General features: G+C 35.8%; 3 protein-coding genes across 3 annotated transcripts; all 3 read right to left on the minus strand.

Annotated features, from left to right (window-relative positions):
* Window positions 1-674: 674 nt before the first annotated feature.
* LOC113699334 (F-box protein At4g22280-like) lies at window positions 675-3255 on the minus strand. The gene is made up of 4 exons (XM_027219632.2): window positions 3166-3255; window positions 1623-2883; window positions 1343-1504; window positions 675-1263 (listed from the first exon to the last, which is right to left on the minus strand). Exons 2-4 carry the CDS (start codon window positions 2685-2687, stop codon window positions 931-933), a joined length of 1560 nt encoding a protein of 519 aa, XP_027075433.1. The 5' UTR covers window positions 2688-2883; window positions 3166-3255; the 3' UTR covers window positions 675-930.
* A 2030-nt stretch (window positions 3256-5285) lies between these two features.
* Window positions 5286-9496, minus strand: LOC113699326 (general transcription factor IIH subunit 2). The gene is made up of 5 exons (XM_027219619.2): window positions 9269-9496; window positions 8271-8579; window positions 7275-7736; window positions 6512-6884; window positions 5286-5648 (listed from the first exon to the last, which is right to left on the minus strand). Exons 2-5 carry the CDS (start codon window positions 8559-8561, stop codon window positions 5500-5502), a joined length of 1275 nt encoding a protein of 424 aa, XP_027075420.1. The 5' UTR covers window positions 8562-8579; window positions 9269-9496; the 3' UTR covers window positions 5286-5499.
* A 732-nt stretch (window positions 9497-10228) lies between these two features.
* LOC113699318 (scopoletin 8-hydroxylase-like) lies at window positions 10229-13198 on the minus strand. The gene is made up of 3 exons (XM_027219606.2): window positions 12616-13198; window positions 11713-12058; window positions 10229-10741 (listed from the first exon to the last, which is right to left on the minus strand). Exons 1-3 carry the CDS (start codon window positions 13122-13124, stop codon window positions 10490-10492), a joined length of 1107 nt encoding a protein of 368 aa, XP_027075407.1. The 5' UTR covers window positions 13125-13198; the 3' UTR covers window positions 10229-10489.
* Between the last annotated feature and the right edge of the window lie 808 nt (window positions 13199-14006).

A 14006-nucleotide genomic window follows, 5' to 3' on the forward strand; every position in this document is an offset into this window, starting at 1 on the left:
ACCAAAACAGATAATCATACTCACCAAATGAAAGATAAGCACTTCCAAGATTAGTAGCAGCATGAAGTAAGCTTGGGAATATCTTGCATAAATGGCCTTCATACAGATGAGAAGAAGATCTAAAACAACTCAATGCTTATAATCATAAAAGTTCATTTACCCAATAATTGAAAGAACAAGCTTCAAATTGAGGACGGCAGAGTAAGAGGACGAAATACATATTTTCACACAGTAAAACATTTCAAAGTGCAGGCAAAATGATCGTTCATGTCTTAGCCATGATTCTTTCTTTTGCCTGGTGCTTTAGTGCTATCTTTGATCACATGACCATATCAATTTTTGCTCCTAACTATCATATCCCAGAACCAAAACTTCTACTTACGATTAAATGATCCACTACTCGGTTCAACAAAAAAGCACCAGCAATTGCATTCAGATATGATGCTAAGCACGAGTTCAATCATCTTTAGATTAGAGTTTAGGGACAGCAGAATCTGGAATCAACTCCATGATGTTAAAAACTCGTTGTAACTTACTTGATGAAAGAAAGATTAGCAATTCAAGATTAGGGGCATTTTCTTGTAAAGTTGCTAACATTTTCATAGCCAGGGATCATAAAAAATCGTGAAAAAAGACTAATAGACTAACAAAACTCCCCAAACTCAAAATTCTAATTGAGACCATAAATCTCCCCAGCTGTTATTCTTTTCCCCGGTGCATTAATACTACCTTGAAATCACAATCCAGTTACACTACATATTGCTGCAAGATTTTATATACATTAAGCCAGAACTTCCCTGCAACTAAATGATGTGCTTATCAGTGCATCATAACAGCATCAGATTTAATATCATAATAAACAAGTTCAAGCACAAGAGATAGGTAGTCAAATAGTGAGGAAAGAAGAAGATTATATCCAAGAAAATACGGCTACACAGAGAGATTCAGCGCCTTTCGTAATTGTGGGCACTTTATCCAATCCATTTTCTTTTTGAACACAACCTGGCAATCCTCTGAGCACTTCTTGAATGACAATATCCTATCACGACATTCCGGTACAGAGTTCCAAGGCTCTTTAGCTATAGTCATCCTCTTTAAAGTTTTTGCGTTCTTCAAAAAATACTCTACCAGCTTGAATTCATGTTCCTCCCCATCAAAATTTTTGAATTCTATTTCCTTAAGATGTTCAATGAAAGTCAGTGGAAGAGCCTCTGGGAAAACAGAATCAAGTTCCTCGTCTTCACCAAAGTAGTTCTTAAAGACCTGTGCATATGAAGTAAATAAGTGACTGCAAAATTTAATGCAATTAACTGTTACAGTATTAATGTCCACGATAACTTACTTCCTGGAAGATAAGCACTTCAAGATTAGGGGAACTTTCAAATAAGCTTGATAACACTTTCCAGATACACATGCGAGGAAAGTCATGGCAATAAAAAGGTATAAGCTCCAACTTAATCAAGTTTTTGAAAGTTGGCAATCCCCGTTGAGAAAAATAGAGAGCCTTCATGCATACAAGGAGAAGAACTGAGTAAGAAGAAACTTCTAATTTTTCTATAAAGATTCAAATGGAAAGCCCTGAAATGAAGCCAAATTTAAGAAAAAGAAGACAGAGGACATACCTTGAGAATCTTCTCTGACAAACTAAGTGATTTCAAATTTTGCAACCCACTCATAAACTTAAAAGCATGCCAACCACGTAAAAATAAGTCGCTTTCAGTTGTTATATAATAAAGAAAATCAGATTGCACTCCTGCAGTATCTAGAGACATCAGGTCTTGAATGATGTTTACTTCAAGTACCCGACCGACAATGTCCAAAGATGTAATTTTTGGAGCATCTATAGTAACTTTATGCTGTCCCTCAAGGAAGCAGAGCAAATATTCAAGATTGTTTGACTTTACGATGATTGTGAACTCGAGTTCAACTTTCTCATGCCAGCAGAGTATCAGTTTTTTCAACGAAGGATTTGAAATATCAAGAACTTCAACCTCAATACCTTCTCCACTCTCCCTCTCATCATAGAAAGGCCGCAAATGCAACATCAATTCTTCAAGCAAAGGACAACCCCGAAGAAACCTCACAAAGCAATCTTCATCTACCAGTTTGAATTCCGACAAGTTAAGGAACTTGAGAGTTGGCAGCGACACTGAATCAGGAACAATCCAATCCGCCCCAAGGTTTAGTGATAGAGAAACTAGTGTTTTACATGAGAGAAATTCAGGTGGAATAGATATTAGAAATGGCATGGTTGTTTCATTAATTAGCACCGAAATCTCAAGTTCTTGGATGCTAGACAAAGAAATTGCAGCTGCAGCAGATAGCAACCATGACTCAAAGGCCAAACAGTACCTTTCAACAAAATGCTTCACAAAGAGTCGGATTTTTCTAATGGGAGCATTATTTCGCTGTCGAAACACTCTATTGGAGAAATCTATAAAATCAGAGAACAGTCTATCACGGTCAGAAGCATCATTATCCATACAAATACTGAGATGAATATCAGGAAGTGAAATGAAAAGATTTCTCCATCTCCTAGACAGAATTGAGGTGGCCGCAGCATCTTTTGTCTTAAAACTTGAAAGGATGTGGAGCAGAACACAGTCCGGAAGTGCACTCAACCTATCAATATTATCCTCATCAGACCTCTCTCCACGAACCTTCTTTTCTGGAGGAGGATCAGCCATCTGTAATTCTTCTTTTTTTTTTTTCTTTTTTCTTTCAAATTTCTTAGAATATATAAATTTTCAGCAGCTCAAGCACAGATTGTGCAATTCTGAGGCTTAAAACTAAAATGGATCTTTTTTTCATCGACATTCAACTTCTTCATTACACAGGCACTGATGTCACTGATGTTAAAGTTCTCCTCATCAGCAAACAATTCTTGGGAAAAAAAAAACCAATCAGCATCATCCACACCTAACCAGTAACAAGTAAAGCAACAAAAATTCCAACAAAAGGAAGAAATCCCAGATATTATAATTGCCACATAGCATTTGAACATTGCATAAGAAGTACAAACTCACACAGAAGCTATTAGAAAACTAGGAATAATTGGCCCTTTAATTGAGTGTACATTCTTGTGCATGTAATTGAAATACTTCTTTTCATCAAATGCATAGAAAATTTAGTAGCTAGAGAAACCAACGAGACAAGATTCTTTACCTGAAATATTATAGTATGCAGATAATTGGAGCTTCTGAGATTTGAGTTGCAGCCTTGAAGTTGATAATTGTACTTCTGTACTAGGCAGGTGGAGAACCGTAGAAGTCGATTTCAACAAAAACGCCGTCGTTGTGTTCTGTGAAAAATTAGCAAAACGACGTGGTTTAATGAAGTTTATTTGAAAATGACCTGGTTTGATAAATTAATGAACATAATTTGTTACTATTCATTATCATATACTAACTAATTCAACATATTGCAGTATCCAAAATACAAAGACTTTGGTATCTAAAATGGTGACTTAATACTCACTACTTCAATCAGTAGTGACTTAGATAAGTGTGTTTGAATATAAGATTATTTGGAAAAAAAATATTTAAAATAATATTATAGCACTTTTTATGATGTGATGTATGATAAAAAAAAAAGTGATTAGAAATTGTATTTATGATATAAGTAAGATAATATTTCAGGGAATACTATCTCTCTTTGCATGTTTGCATGTATCATGCCATTGCAAACCAATAAAAGCCAAGCAAAGAGACTAAGGGTGTGTTTAATAAAACTGAAATATGAAATTTGAAGTTTGAATCCATTAAGTTATTGAATTGTTAAGTATTAAATCTGATACATTTAAGTGTATATCACATTCAGTTATAAGTGACTAGCTAATCACTTAATTTTGGGAGCAAATTTTGCTTAGAAAATTCAGTGCTATTTAATTAATTTAGATGTTTAAGTTTTGATTATCAAATGATTTTAATATGTTAAGATCTGCATCCATTGAGTTTAAGTGCTAAATTAGGTTATCAAACAGGGTCTAAGAATATGAAGGAATAAAAATTTAACTATATCACGGAAGGCATTTAAGTAAAAAAATGATAGAAGAAAATCCGACATAACAATGGAATATAACATGAAGAAAAATGAGATTTCAGAAATTAGAGTTTAAAATTTTAATCACCCACTTCCTCCGCTATTAGAAAAAAAAATTTTAAAAATGACATGAAGAAAAATAAGTTTGGTGAATTTTTTTTTTAATAAAAAAGTTGCTAGTAGTTATAAGGACTTTAAAATTACCATGTCAATTAAGGAGCAATTTCTACATGACCGTTTGAAGTGGCAACTTTAAAGCTACCATTTCTCAACGGCCGCTCTCAAGAAGCAATATAGTGCCGTTTCTAATTCTATACATTGCCTGGTCCAAACGGTATGATTACCCGTTTACAATCACCCGTTGATCCAATGCTGTTATTTGTGTTAGAACGTTAGATCTTTTCATCATCCGTTAGAGCAACAAATCTTTCTATTACACAACAAGGTATAATATCTATGTTACACACTCTAATATGACACAACAAGGTATAATATCTATGTTACACACTCTAATATGTCGATATCTGTCATCTTTATAATTTTAATTAAGTTGAACTTTTGAGAAGGACATGATGTCTATTATAGGTGTTACATATTAGTGTGTAATACAAGACTCTAGTTACTTATTAAACATCGTTGTGTGCATGTTGTAACATGTTTATAATATTCCTTTGCAAAAGAACTAAAAGCAAGATGGCCTATATCATCACTTGAATTGAACTTCTTGTCTCTATATCTTTTCTTTTTTTTTTTTGTAAATATTGTCCCAATATCTTTATTTATCTTTCATAATTAGAGAACCTTGGTTGGTTGGAGAAGGACTGAGCTTTTAGCCACCTGCATGGTGAACAAAGCCTTCCAATTTCCATGAGAGAGGAATTGCAAACGGGTCATTGGATGCTTCATGATGATGATGATCTCAATTTCAAGGTTGCTCACTTGCATCCACTCACCAAGCTAGTTGAGATGGATAAAGCCCAAAAAAAAAAAAAAAGCCAGTGTTTGATCACCTTTTCTCGTAATTATTCTGGATTTTAGTTCGAGGCAACTATTCTACACCTGCACGACCAATTACTGATACTACTAAGAGATTTTGTCATTTTGTTATTTTTTTTTCTTCATGCTCTAACTTCTTGGAACGTTACATGCTTGATTGAGGCTGCACAAATGCAAAAAGGTTCTTAACAATGTGTAGGAATTGGTCAAATTTTTGAGGGTTGAACTCGAACTAGTATTATTCAACCTTTTCTCAGTATCAAAATTCTCAAAAAAAAAAATTGGTTTTAAACCACTCTGTCTGTGCGTTAACACTACTTTCAAAATAACACACTGTTACACTGTAAACTATGTTTAAGATGTTATATGTCAATGGAGCCAAAACTTCCTACTTCTGTGACTAAATGATGTGCACCAATAAGTAAAGGAAGGAAAAATGGAGATGGTCAACATCAACAAATATCATACTTCCATGTTGGTGACTGAATTAGACTGCTTGAAGCTCTCACAACCAGGACAATTGTGCAAGCTCTCGTGAATGTAGATATCGCAATCAAGGCAGAAGTGTTGTTTGCATTTGGGACAAGCAACCCAAGGCCCTGGCAGATTACCTGCACGGCAAACAAATGCTTAAGTTTCAATGGAATCTGATAAGTGAGATTTTGAGTAAGTGTTTACATAATCTTCTTCTGTCTGGAAGGCCTCCTAGGGATAAGAGACATAGGGCTAAAGAGAGAGCCAAAAAAGGATCTTTCAATTTATATGACCTTCACAACTCATAAAGAAGCTTGCAAATTGTAAAGCAGTACCAGTGGCTGTGAGTTTATCTCAAGTGCAGCACAAGCCATAAAAAATAAGTCTAAAAAAAAAAAAGGCATGGGCATGGACCATGCTAAGCCATGCCTTACTGACTGCTTAGCCAATTCACAACCATTACAGTCTTAAGGTCAGTGGTCACTAACTTCAGCTTACAATTCTTGGGCATAGTCCATGTCCATCCATCAGACACCAAGAAGAGAATCATAATGACCAGGCACCCAAAAACATGGAACAACACATGATCAATATTCTCTTCTCAGTGTTTTTACAACACCTTCAATCCTAGTTTAAAGTTGAAAAGCCAAGCGGGAGTTGTTATGTCTATCAATCAACAGTAAAATGTTCGAAATTCTTCCTTTCATATAATGCGACTTAAGTTGTCAAAGTTCCCAAAGTTGTTCAACACAGTATTTTCCTTAACTTCTTCTTGCTTTGGTGTGGAAATGAGTGGAATTTGAGAGTAGTTATAAATACTAGTTCTATACAGGCTTCTAATCTTCCAACTGGAATTAAAGTACATAAACAGTCAGTTTAGAAGATCACGTGAAGCTCAAACAGTTCATATCAACAAAAGCCATCATGACAACCTGGAAAACTCATGAAAGAAAAACAGTAGTGCATTCACAGAATGCATCAACAAAGTTTAAGTTCTTACCAGGATTTAGTAGACTTTGCTGGCAACCAAAACAACTCTTTGGCAGCTTATGTGGAATGTTTGTAATTGATGGCGACACATCATCAAAAGGTGTTATAGGAAATAAGTGATGGTATGACCTTGCCAAATGTGGAGATGAAACAAGAGTCAGCCCACATATACGACACTCAGTAGGCAGCTCACATACACGGGCTTTGCATCTTGGACAAGTGTAGCCTCCACCAAACTTAGCCTCTTTATGACATGAACAGATTGAGATGACACCTTCTGCAGCCCTCTGGGGAAAACCCATCTTGATTAGATTGGCAATTGCAAATTCAGCTATTGCCGGAGGTGGTGGTGCATGTTCCAATACTAACTCTTTCAAGTGTGGCTGGCACAGAAAGGAATTTATGTATTAGACAATGACTAGTTTTTCGTTCAAGAAAAGGCTCCAACCCTTACAAAGGGGAAGGGGGAAAAGCGGAGGGCATGAGAGTTGAACCAGGGGTCTCACTGTCTCCTGGCTAATGTCCCTGCCAGCTAAACCAGGTCTTGGAGATAATTGACTAGTTTCATACTTGACGTGCTCCTCATTCAGCAGATTTAACTATGAGTTTCCTTGACTATCACTACAATTAGAGGAATTAGAAATAAAGTTTTGAGCTTTATTCCCTGTTCCATTCTATGCTTCAAATTTATCATTTGCACTGACAGCAGGTTTTAACAATTTTGGTGATGTACTTCAATATGTAATGGCAGATTTTTCAAAATAATTACTCACCTCATCCAATGCAACTGAGTACAATCCACCAGTTTCTTGACATAGGTATTTGCATATATACAGTTCAGCTGATAGACCAATGATTGAGCACCTTATCTTGGCACTTTTGCATTTCTGGATGGTTTCCATAATATCCCCTGGATCACAAGTACTAAGAGCCGAATACAAAATAAGAACTTCGCGATGACCATATGATGGGATTTGGTTTAGAAGGTCATGCACAAGATCAAGCCCATTCTGGAGAGAAGAGTCACCCGAGCACTCCAACTTACCCATCAAAGCTTTGATATGAGACTCAGGACTGCCACCAAGATCAGTCAAGCATTGTGCCACCCCATCTTTTAATGTTACCAAGCCAATTTGGCTCAAAGGATTCTGATCAAAGAACTCCCTAATGAAAGCCTCCACTTGTCGTGCCACCACAACCATCCGGCTTGGTTTATAATCCATCTCTCCAGCTGCCTAGATAACAGAATTTAAGCTGTTCATTAATCAGTGAAAGTCAGTCATCAACCGACACAAGACCAATGAATGAGCTCTTAACTTTCCAGTTGTTTGGACTACCAGGTAAACAGGTGTTTATAAAGCCTTCTTAATTACTACAATCTTATCTAGGATAATTAACTTTCTGAGATCATTTGGATATTGTCAGGGCAAAAAGAACTCTCTGAACTCCACCAAAGGTCATTCATTAAAGGAATTATTTGATCCCAAAATTAATGGATTTGTGATGGTGCCTTTAACATGTTTACCGTGTACAATTCTTTTACTATTTCTGTTTCGCATCTTTAACTAATAAATATACTACTAAAAGCTTTCGTCAATGTTATAAATATGCTAGTAAAAGCTTTCGTCAATGTTATCTTTGAGAACTGTAAAAGGAGGTAACCAGTAAAATGTGAATATTACACCTCTTTCAAATTCATGGTACAATTAAAGATTTCATTAAAAAGCACAGGTCCAACACATGCAAGTACAAAATGATTATAGCCTTACTCGGGAAAGATCGATGACAATGTAGAGATAGCGAATAAGGCCCTTCTGAATTCCAGCAGTAGTTGCAGTCCGAAGGCGTCTGCGATATTGAGCATGGTGGAGAGCTTTGTTGTCTATAGGCCTAAGAAGGCCAGATTCATCCTCTTGTAGAGACTCCCATGACCTCTCATCTGCATAAGTCCTCTCCCACGCATCACGGCCCCTCCCACTTTCCTCATCTTCATCTTCCTCCTCTTCTTCTTCACCTCTATTGAATTTTCTCCCTTCACCATTAATGTCCCTATTCATCATGTCATATATTCTTCGTCCCTACATTCAGAAAAAAACCGAAGCGTTTCAAGATAGAAATCTGTAATCAACTTCCTAGCCTACCAGCTATGACCAGACCAAATTGAACCACATCCTTGGCGTGCGATCTCAAAACAGAGAATAAAGTACCATGTGAATTGCATTGTCGAGGGAGAGCTTAAACAGAGTCCTCCTAACTATTTTCCCTATCAAAAAATAATTCTAATGAATCCAGTCCATCTGTTCTGCCCTCTCAATGGACTTCACAATATGCTTGTTTCTTACACTAACTATGTTATAACTTAAGATCACTGACTTATCCAAGCAACTAAATTTCAGGGAGAAAAAACTTCTATCAAAAAAATTGATTTTTTGAAGAACAATCATGTAGTACCGTCCACATAACCACTAACAGCCGAATGCAACTCAAACTAAAAGACAAAAAATAAATCCCAGAATTACAATTGTCACCTTGACACGTCAAGATTGCATAAGAACTACAAATTCACTACATCCATGATGCAAAAGTTATTGAAAATTAGCAATGATTAGAGCTTCTGGAAATGGGTTTTGGCCCTTTATTCGAGAATATATATTGCTTTGCAAGAAAACCTGATCGGCTATTGAAATACTTTTCTGTTTTTTAACTTTTTGATCAAATGCAATGAAAAGCTAGTAATTGGACAAATCAACAAGACAGGATCTTTTACCTGATTATGATATGCAATAGAGGAGCTAAAAGTGTTGCTTTGCTTCTCCCTGGAACTTCAACGAGAGGGAAGAGGCGGCGGTGGTGAAGGCGGTGGCGGTGGAGCAGAGCTGAGAGGTTTCAGTCGCCGTACTGTCTTGCAGGATTTGGCTTTGGGTTCTTTTTCAAAACGACGTCGTTGGTAAAGAGATCACTCTATTTTCCGGTGATTGGGCTTGTTTTGAACTAACTCCCGGTTACAGAAAGTGTGTTTAAGCAAAGAGATATTCATGGGCTAGTTCTGTGGCCAACTACTTAGCCCAAGTTTGTGAAATTATTTCCCCAATTTGGGCCGGATAATGGGTAGTAGTTGTTTTAGAAAGATTACTGAGAAAGCACGCCCTATGGGCGTGCAAATACAAATTTTTTTTTTTGAATTTCATAAAAAATATATAAAAATTAATAGTTACAAAAAGAAGTTATTGGAATATATTTTAAAAGTAGATTCCTATTATTACGGGAAACATTCGAATTTGGATTTGAAAAATGGTCAATATTTTCAATTTGTCTTTCTTCAAATTACTAATTCGTTGCTCAAAAAAATTATTAATTAATCACAAAGTTGCATCTTTAATATTACCCAATAACTATGCAATATTTTCGTTTCTACAAACAAGTAATTTTGTATGCTGAAATCTTGAAACATAATCCTTGGTAGAATCCATGGCAGGACTCTAAGCCGGATTGAATCCTACCATGAATCCATGGCTGGATTCTGGGTTGGATTCAAGTCAAACATTCCATTTGTAACTTGTTCAATTTGCGCAACTTGTTCAATAATTTCACTTCTTTTGATGGACAATTTGCAGACATTTTAACAGTAAATTTGAGATTCTAGAATTGTACTCCAAAAGAAATGCCAATCTTATCTATTATCATGGGTATAAAGCAAAGTAGTACCAGTATTCTTCTCACATAAAACTCAAAAAATGTATATCTGTATTTCCCTCTAACAAAAAAGCTAGTCAAGTTATTCAGGTTCCCCAAAGAGCTATCTATCTAGCATAGCATGAAGAATTGTACAAGAAGAGAACATCAAAACCTAACCCACAATATAATGGTTTTTCAGTGTCTTTCAACAATCAAGATAAATTGCAATCCAGTGCGTACTCTCAAGTAGCGGCTGGATTCCCTTGTCAACGATAAAAAAAAAAGTAATTAAAGAAGCTCCATATGCTTCGTTCTAATTGGCTTTTACTTTGACAAAGTCAAGGGATTTCTTTCCTTCATGAGCATGTCCAACATGATTGCTCATGTACTCTTGAAACATAACTTCTCGGTAGACAGCTCCACCATCAACCTCTGCAACATGAGGGAGCGGACCTATCTTCTCAGTTGGCCTTGGGAGATTGAAAACTGGAATAGAAATTCTTGATTTTTTGCTTGTGGTACGCACTCCATGCTCAGCACTTTTGTACCTTCCATTGCTTAGGATCTAAGGTGCAGCAAAAGATAAGAAGGTAAAAGTACCAAAAAAAAAATGTTAAGATTCGTAATCAAGATAGCAATCGAATCGTTGTTTGTTTTAGCCAACCTCCAAAAAGTCATTGAGTTGGGAAAATTTGCAAAAATGGATCTGGTTTTGATCAAGCAAATGAATTCCAGTTCAGTTTTACTACATATATGGCTACATATTGGTCGTCTTATAGTACTTCTGCTCCAATAACGAACTAAAATTTCCATTTTTCTACATCTCAATGAAATTTAGAGCATAATAACAAGCAAACATACGAGCAATACTAAAATAGATAATTGTGCAAACGTATATGTTCGGTTGATCCAGGAAAGCAGCCAACTTAACCTAATTAGTTAACTGAACAGCAGATTTTTGTGAATTGTATTAATTTAAGGGCAAATTACAATTTACCCCCATGTGGTTTAGTATTTTATTACATAATCTCTCTATGGTTTCAAAAGCTATACATAACCCTCTCATGATTTGAATTAAAGTGTTAAAGTGACGGAATTTGCAATTCATAACGGAATCAACTAAAATGTAAAAAATACCCCTATGTAAAGTAAAAAATTATTTATTAATCACATGGGGGTTATGCACATATATTGAAAATCATAATGGGGTTGAATGATAAAACATTAAAGTATAAAGGGGTTATATGACAAAATATAAAATTATACAAGGGCTAGAGTGTCATACATATTATGTTTATATAGTATGATCACTTAAGCCATTTTAGTTTTTAAACAAAGGTAATTTCGACATTTTCTTCGGTTCCGTTAAGGATAATCATTTCCATCACTTTGACACTTTAATCCAAATTATGAGGGGGTTATATATAGTTTTCAAAACTAGAGGAGGTTATGTAAAACTTAGAGCAAAGTATAATTTGCCCTTAATTTAACATGCTCAAAAGAAGTAATGAATATGGTCATTGAGTACGAACAAACCTGTAATGAATCCCCAGCATTAATAACTAAAGCACCTGGGATTGGCGGAATCTCCATCCACTCTTCCTTTCTGCCATCAAGTATTTCTTCTTCAAGCTTTACATATAAACCTCCAACATTATCTTGCAAAAGCACAGTCAAGATGCTCATATCAGAGTGGCGCCCCACACCAACAGTCAGTTCCGGATTTGGGCAAATTGGATAGAAGTTCATGTTGACTATCTTATTGCCAATTAGTGATTCCAGTCTAGAGTCATCAAGGGTCACCCCAAGATTTCCAATTAAGATTTCCAACAGCCTTCTCACCATCTTAGAAGATAACTTCAAGTATTCAAGTGCCTCTTCCCTGAGGAAATAATCCCAAGGCCAAAAGATATATAAGTACCCTTTAAATATAATTAACAGGGCGGCAAGTAATATTTAAAGAGTGACTATGGATAGACAGAGTATATGGTGAATCCTTTATTGAGAAACTAAAGTCATGCTGATACTACTAAAATTGGTAACATGTAAAATCCACCATTATAAGCCAGAGAGCCCTAGCATTTAAATTTATGTAACATCAATTCAAAGTGGATCTATAATTGATGACTTCTTAAAGTAATAATGTTTCAATTTGTAGTTCTTAGCAAGGTTTTCAAAATCTATCTGAATCCCACCCAAGCTAGTTTTGAGGTTTATACTTCTAAATTTAAGCACCATTTAGCTTGAAAGTATATTTAACATAAAAAAGTGTACTTTTAACATTATTAAACCTGTTCATTGATCTTGATTCTACTATAATTCTATTCCTTGTGCTATAGGAATTTGAAACCCCCCCCCCCCACCCCAAAAAAAAAAACCAAAATTTGGGGTCGTAGCTCTCTCCCTAATTGGCTAATTGAGATAATCAAGAAAACTCACTTGCACACTTTAGGCCAATGCTGTTGTGCATCACCATCATTGGTGTAAACCATGCTAACAAAATCTTTCCATTCCAGAGCCTTTTCTTGCTCCGGTGCAAAGCTTGTGCCATACTTCACAAAGGGACTGGGACTGACCCTCTTCAGATAAACAGCTTTAGCATCTGCTGGCTGTGCAAAAAACCGCTGTGCAGCATTTTTCAGGGACTCCAGCAGGTCGAAAGACACACCATGGTTGATCACCTGAAAGAACCCTAGTGTCTCGGCAGCTCTAACAATGGCCTCGACCACTTGATCATGGTCGGGACCATCAAGCTTTGATAAATCAATTGGGACTGATGCGAAGTGATCTTTGGAGCTTTGGACAACTTTCTCAATTCGCTCAGATGGTGGTTGGATGAATCTTTCTGGTACTTTTGTAATTCCTGAATCCACCAGACCCTTGACTCCGTTGCCATCTTTCACAACAAAATCAAACAAAGAGTTGCCATCATCAAAAGTTGGTGCCATTTTCTTATGAAGGCTGTTTAAGAAGGTGGTGCACGGAATCTGATTAGTGGTAAATGAAATTGGGTCCCTTGTGACTTCCATTAAATAGGCAAGGTCCATATGGTGCTGTAAATTGATAGTGCGCTATTGAATAATTCAATATTTTACTGAGGAGAGCAAATTATTCAATATTTTAAGAAGTTCAATAGGCAAGGTCCATATGGTCCATATGCCTTTCTTCACTTACGAGTTTGAATTTCTGTTTAATTTGTTCAGTTGTGTATAACTTTGATATAAATTAGTACAATTTTAGTGGAATCGTGAGTTTTACATCAATTTAGTATAACATTTACATTTATATTCAAATTATACACATTTATACTGAATGTTAAACCCATTACACAACTGGAGAGGCCCCGTTCCAAACTAAATTGTGATTTTTTATAAAAGAAAATTTATATTTTTTCTTAACATATTTTTTAATTATTTTTTTATTTCATGTATATTAAATTGTTATTTTATATTTTTTTAAAAAAATCCTAAAAATAGCAATACAATCAGGGCTAAAGGCGTGAAAAAAAATTGTTTGATATGATAGCTTAGAATTATTGGTGAAAACTGTTGGCTGATGTGATAGCTCGCAATTATTGGCAATTGGATACCGATGGAATAAATGGGCACGTGAGATTTACCAATCTGGGGACAAACAAGTGCCCTATCCCGACAATGCATTATTTTGTTTCCTTCCAGTATGGCCAGCGTATAGAATTTTGCAACCAAGAAAGCAATGATGCCCTTCGAATAGAAGGAGGAGGACATTGTTGATCTTTCATTTTCCTGTAACTAATATTCCATACGATTAACGCTATAACTATTACTCCTTAAATACTGCAGCATCCACAA

The sequence above is a fragment of the Coffea arabica genome, chromosome 1e, assembly GCF_036785885.1.
Source record: "Coffea arabica cultivar ET-39 chromosome 1e, Coffea Arabica ET-39 HiFi, whole genome shotgun sequence".
In the NCBI taxonomy this organism is placed as follows: Eukaryota; Viridiplantae; Streptophyta; class Magnoliopsida; order Gentianales; family Rubiaceae; genus Coffea; species Coffea arabica.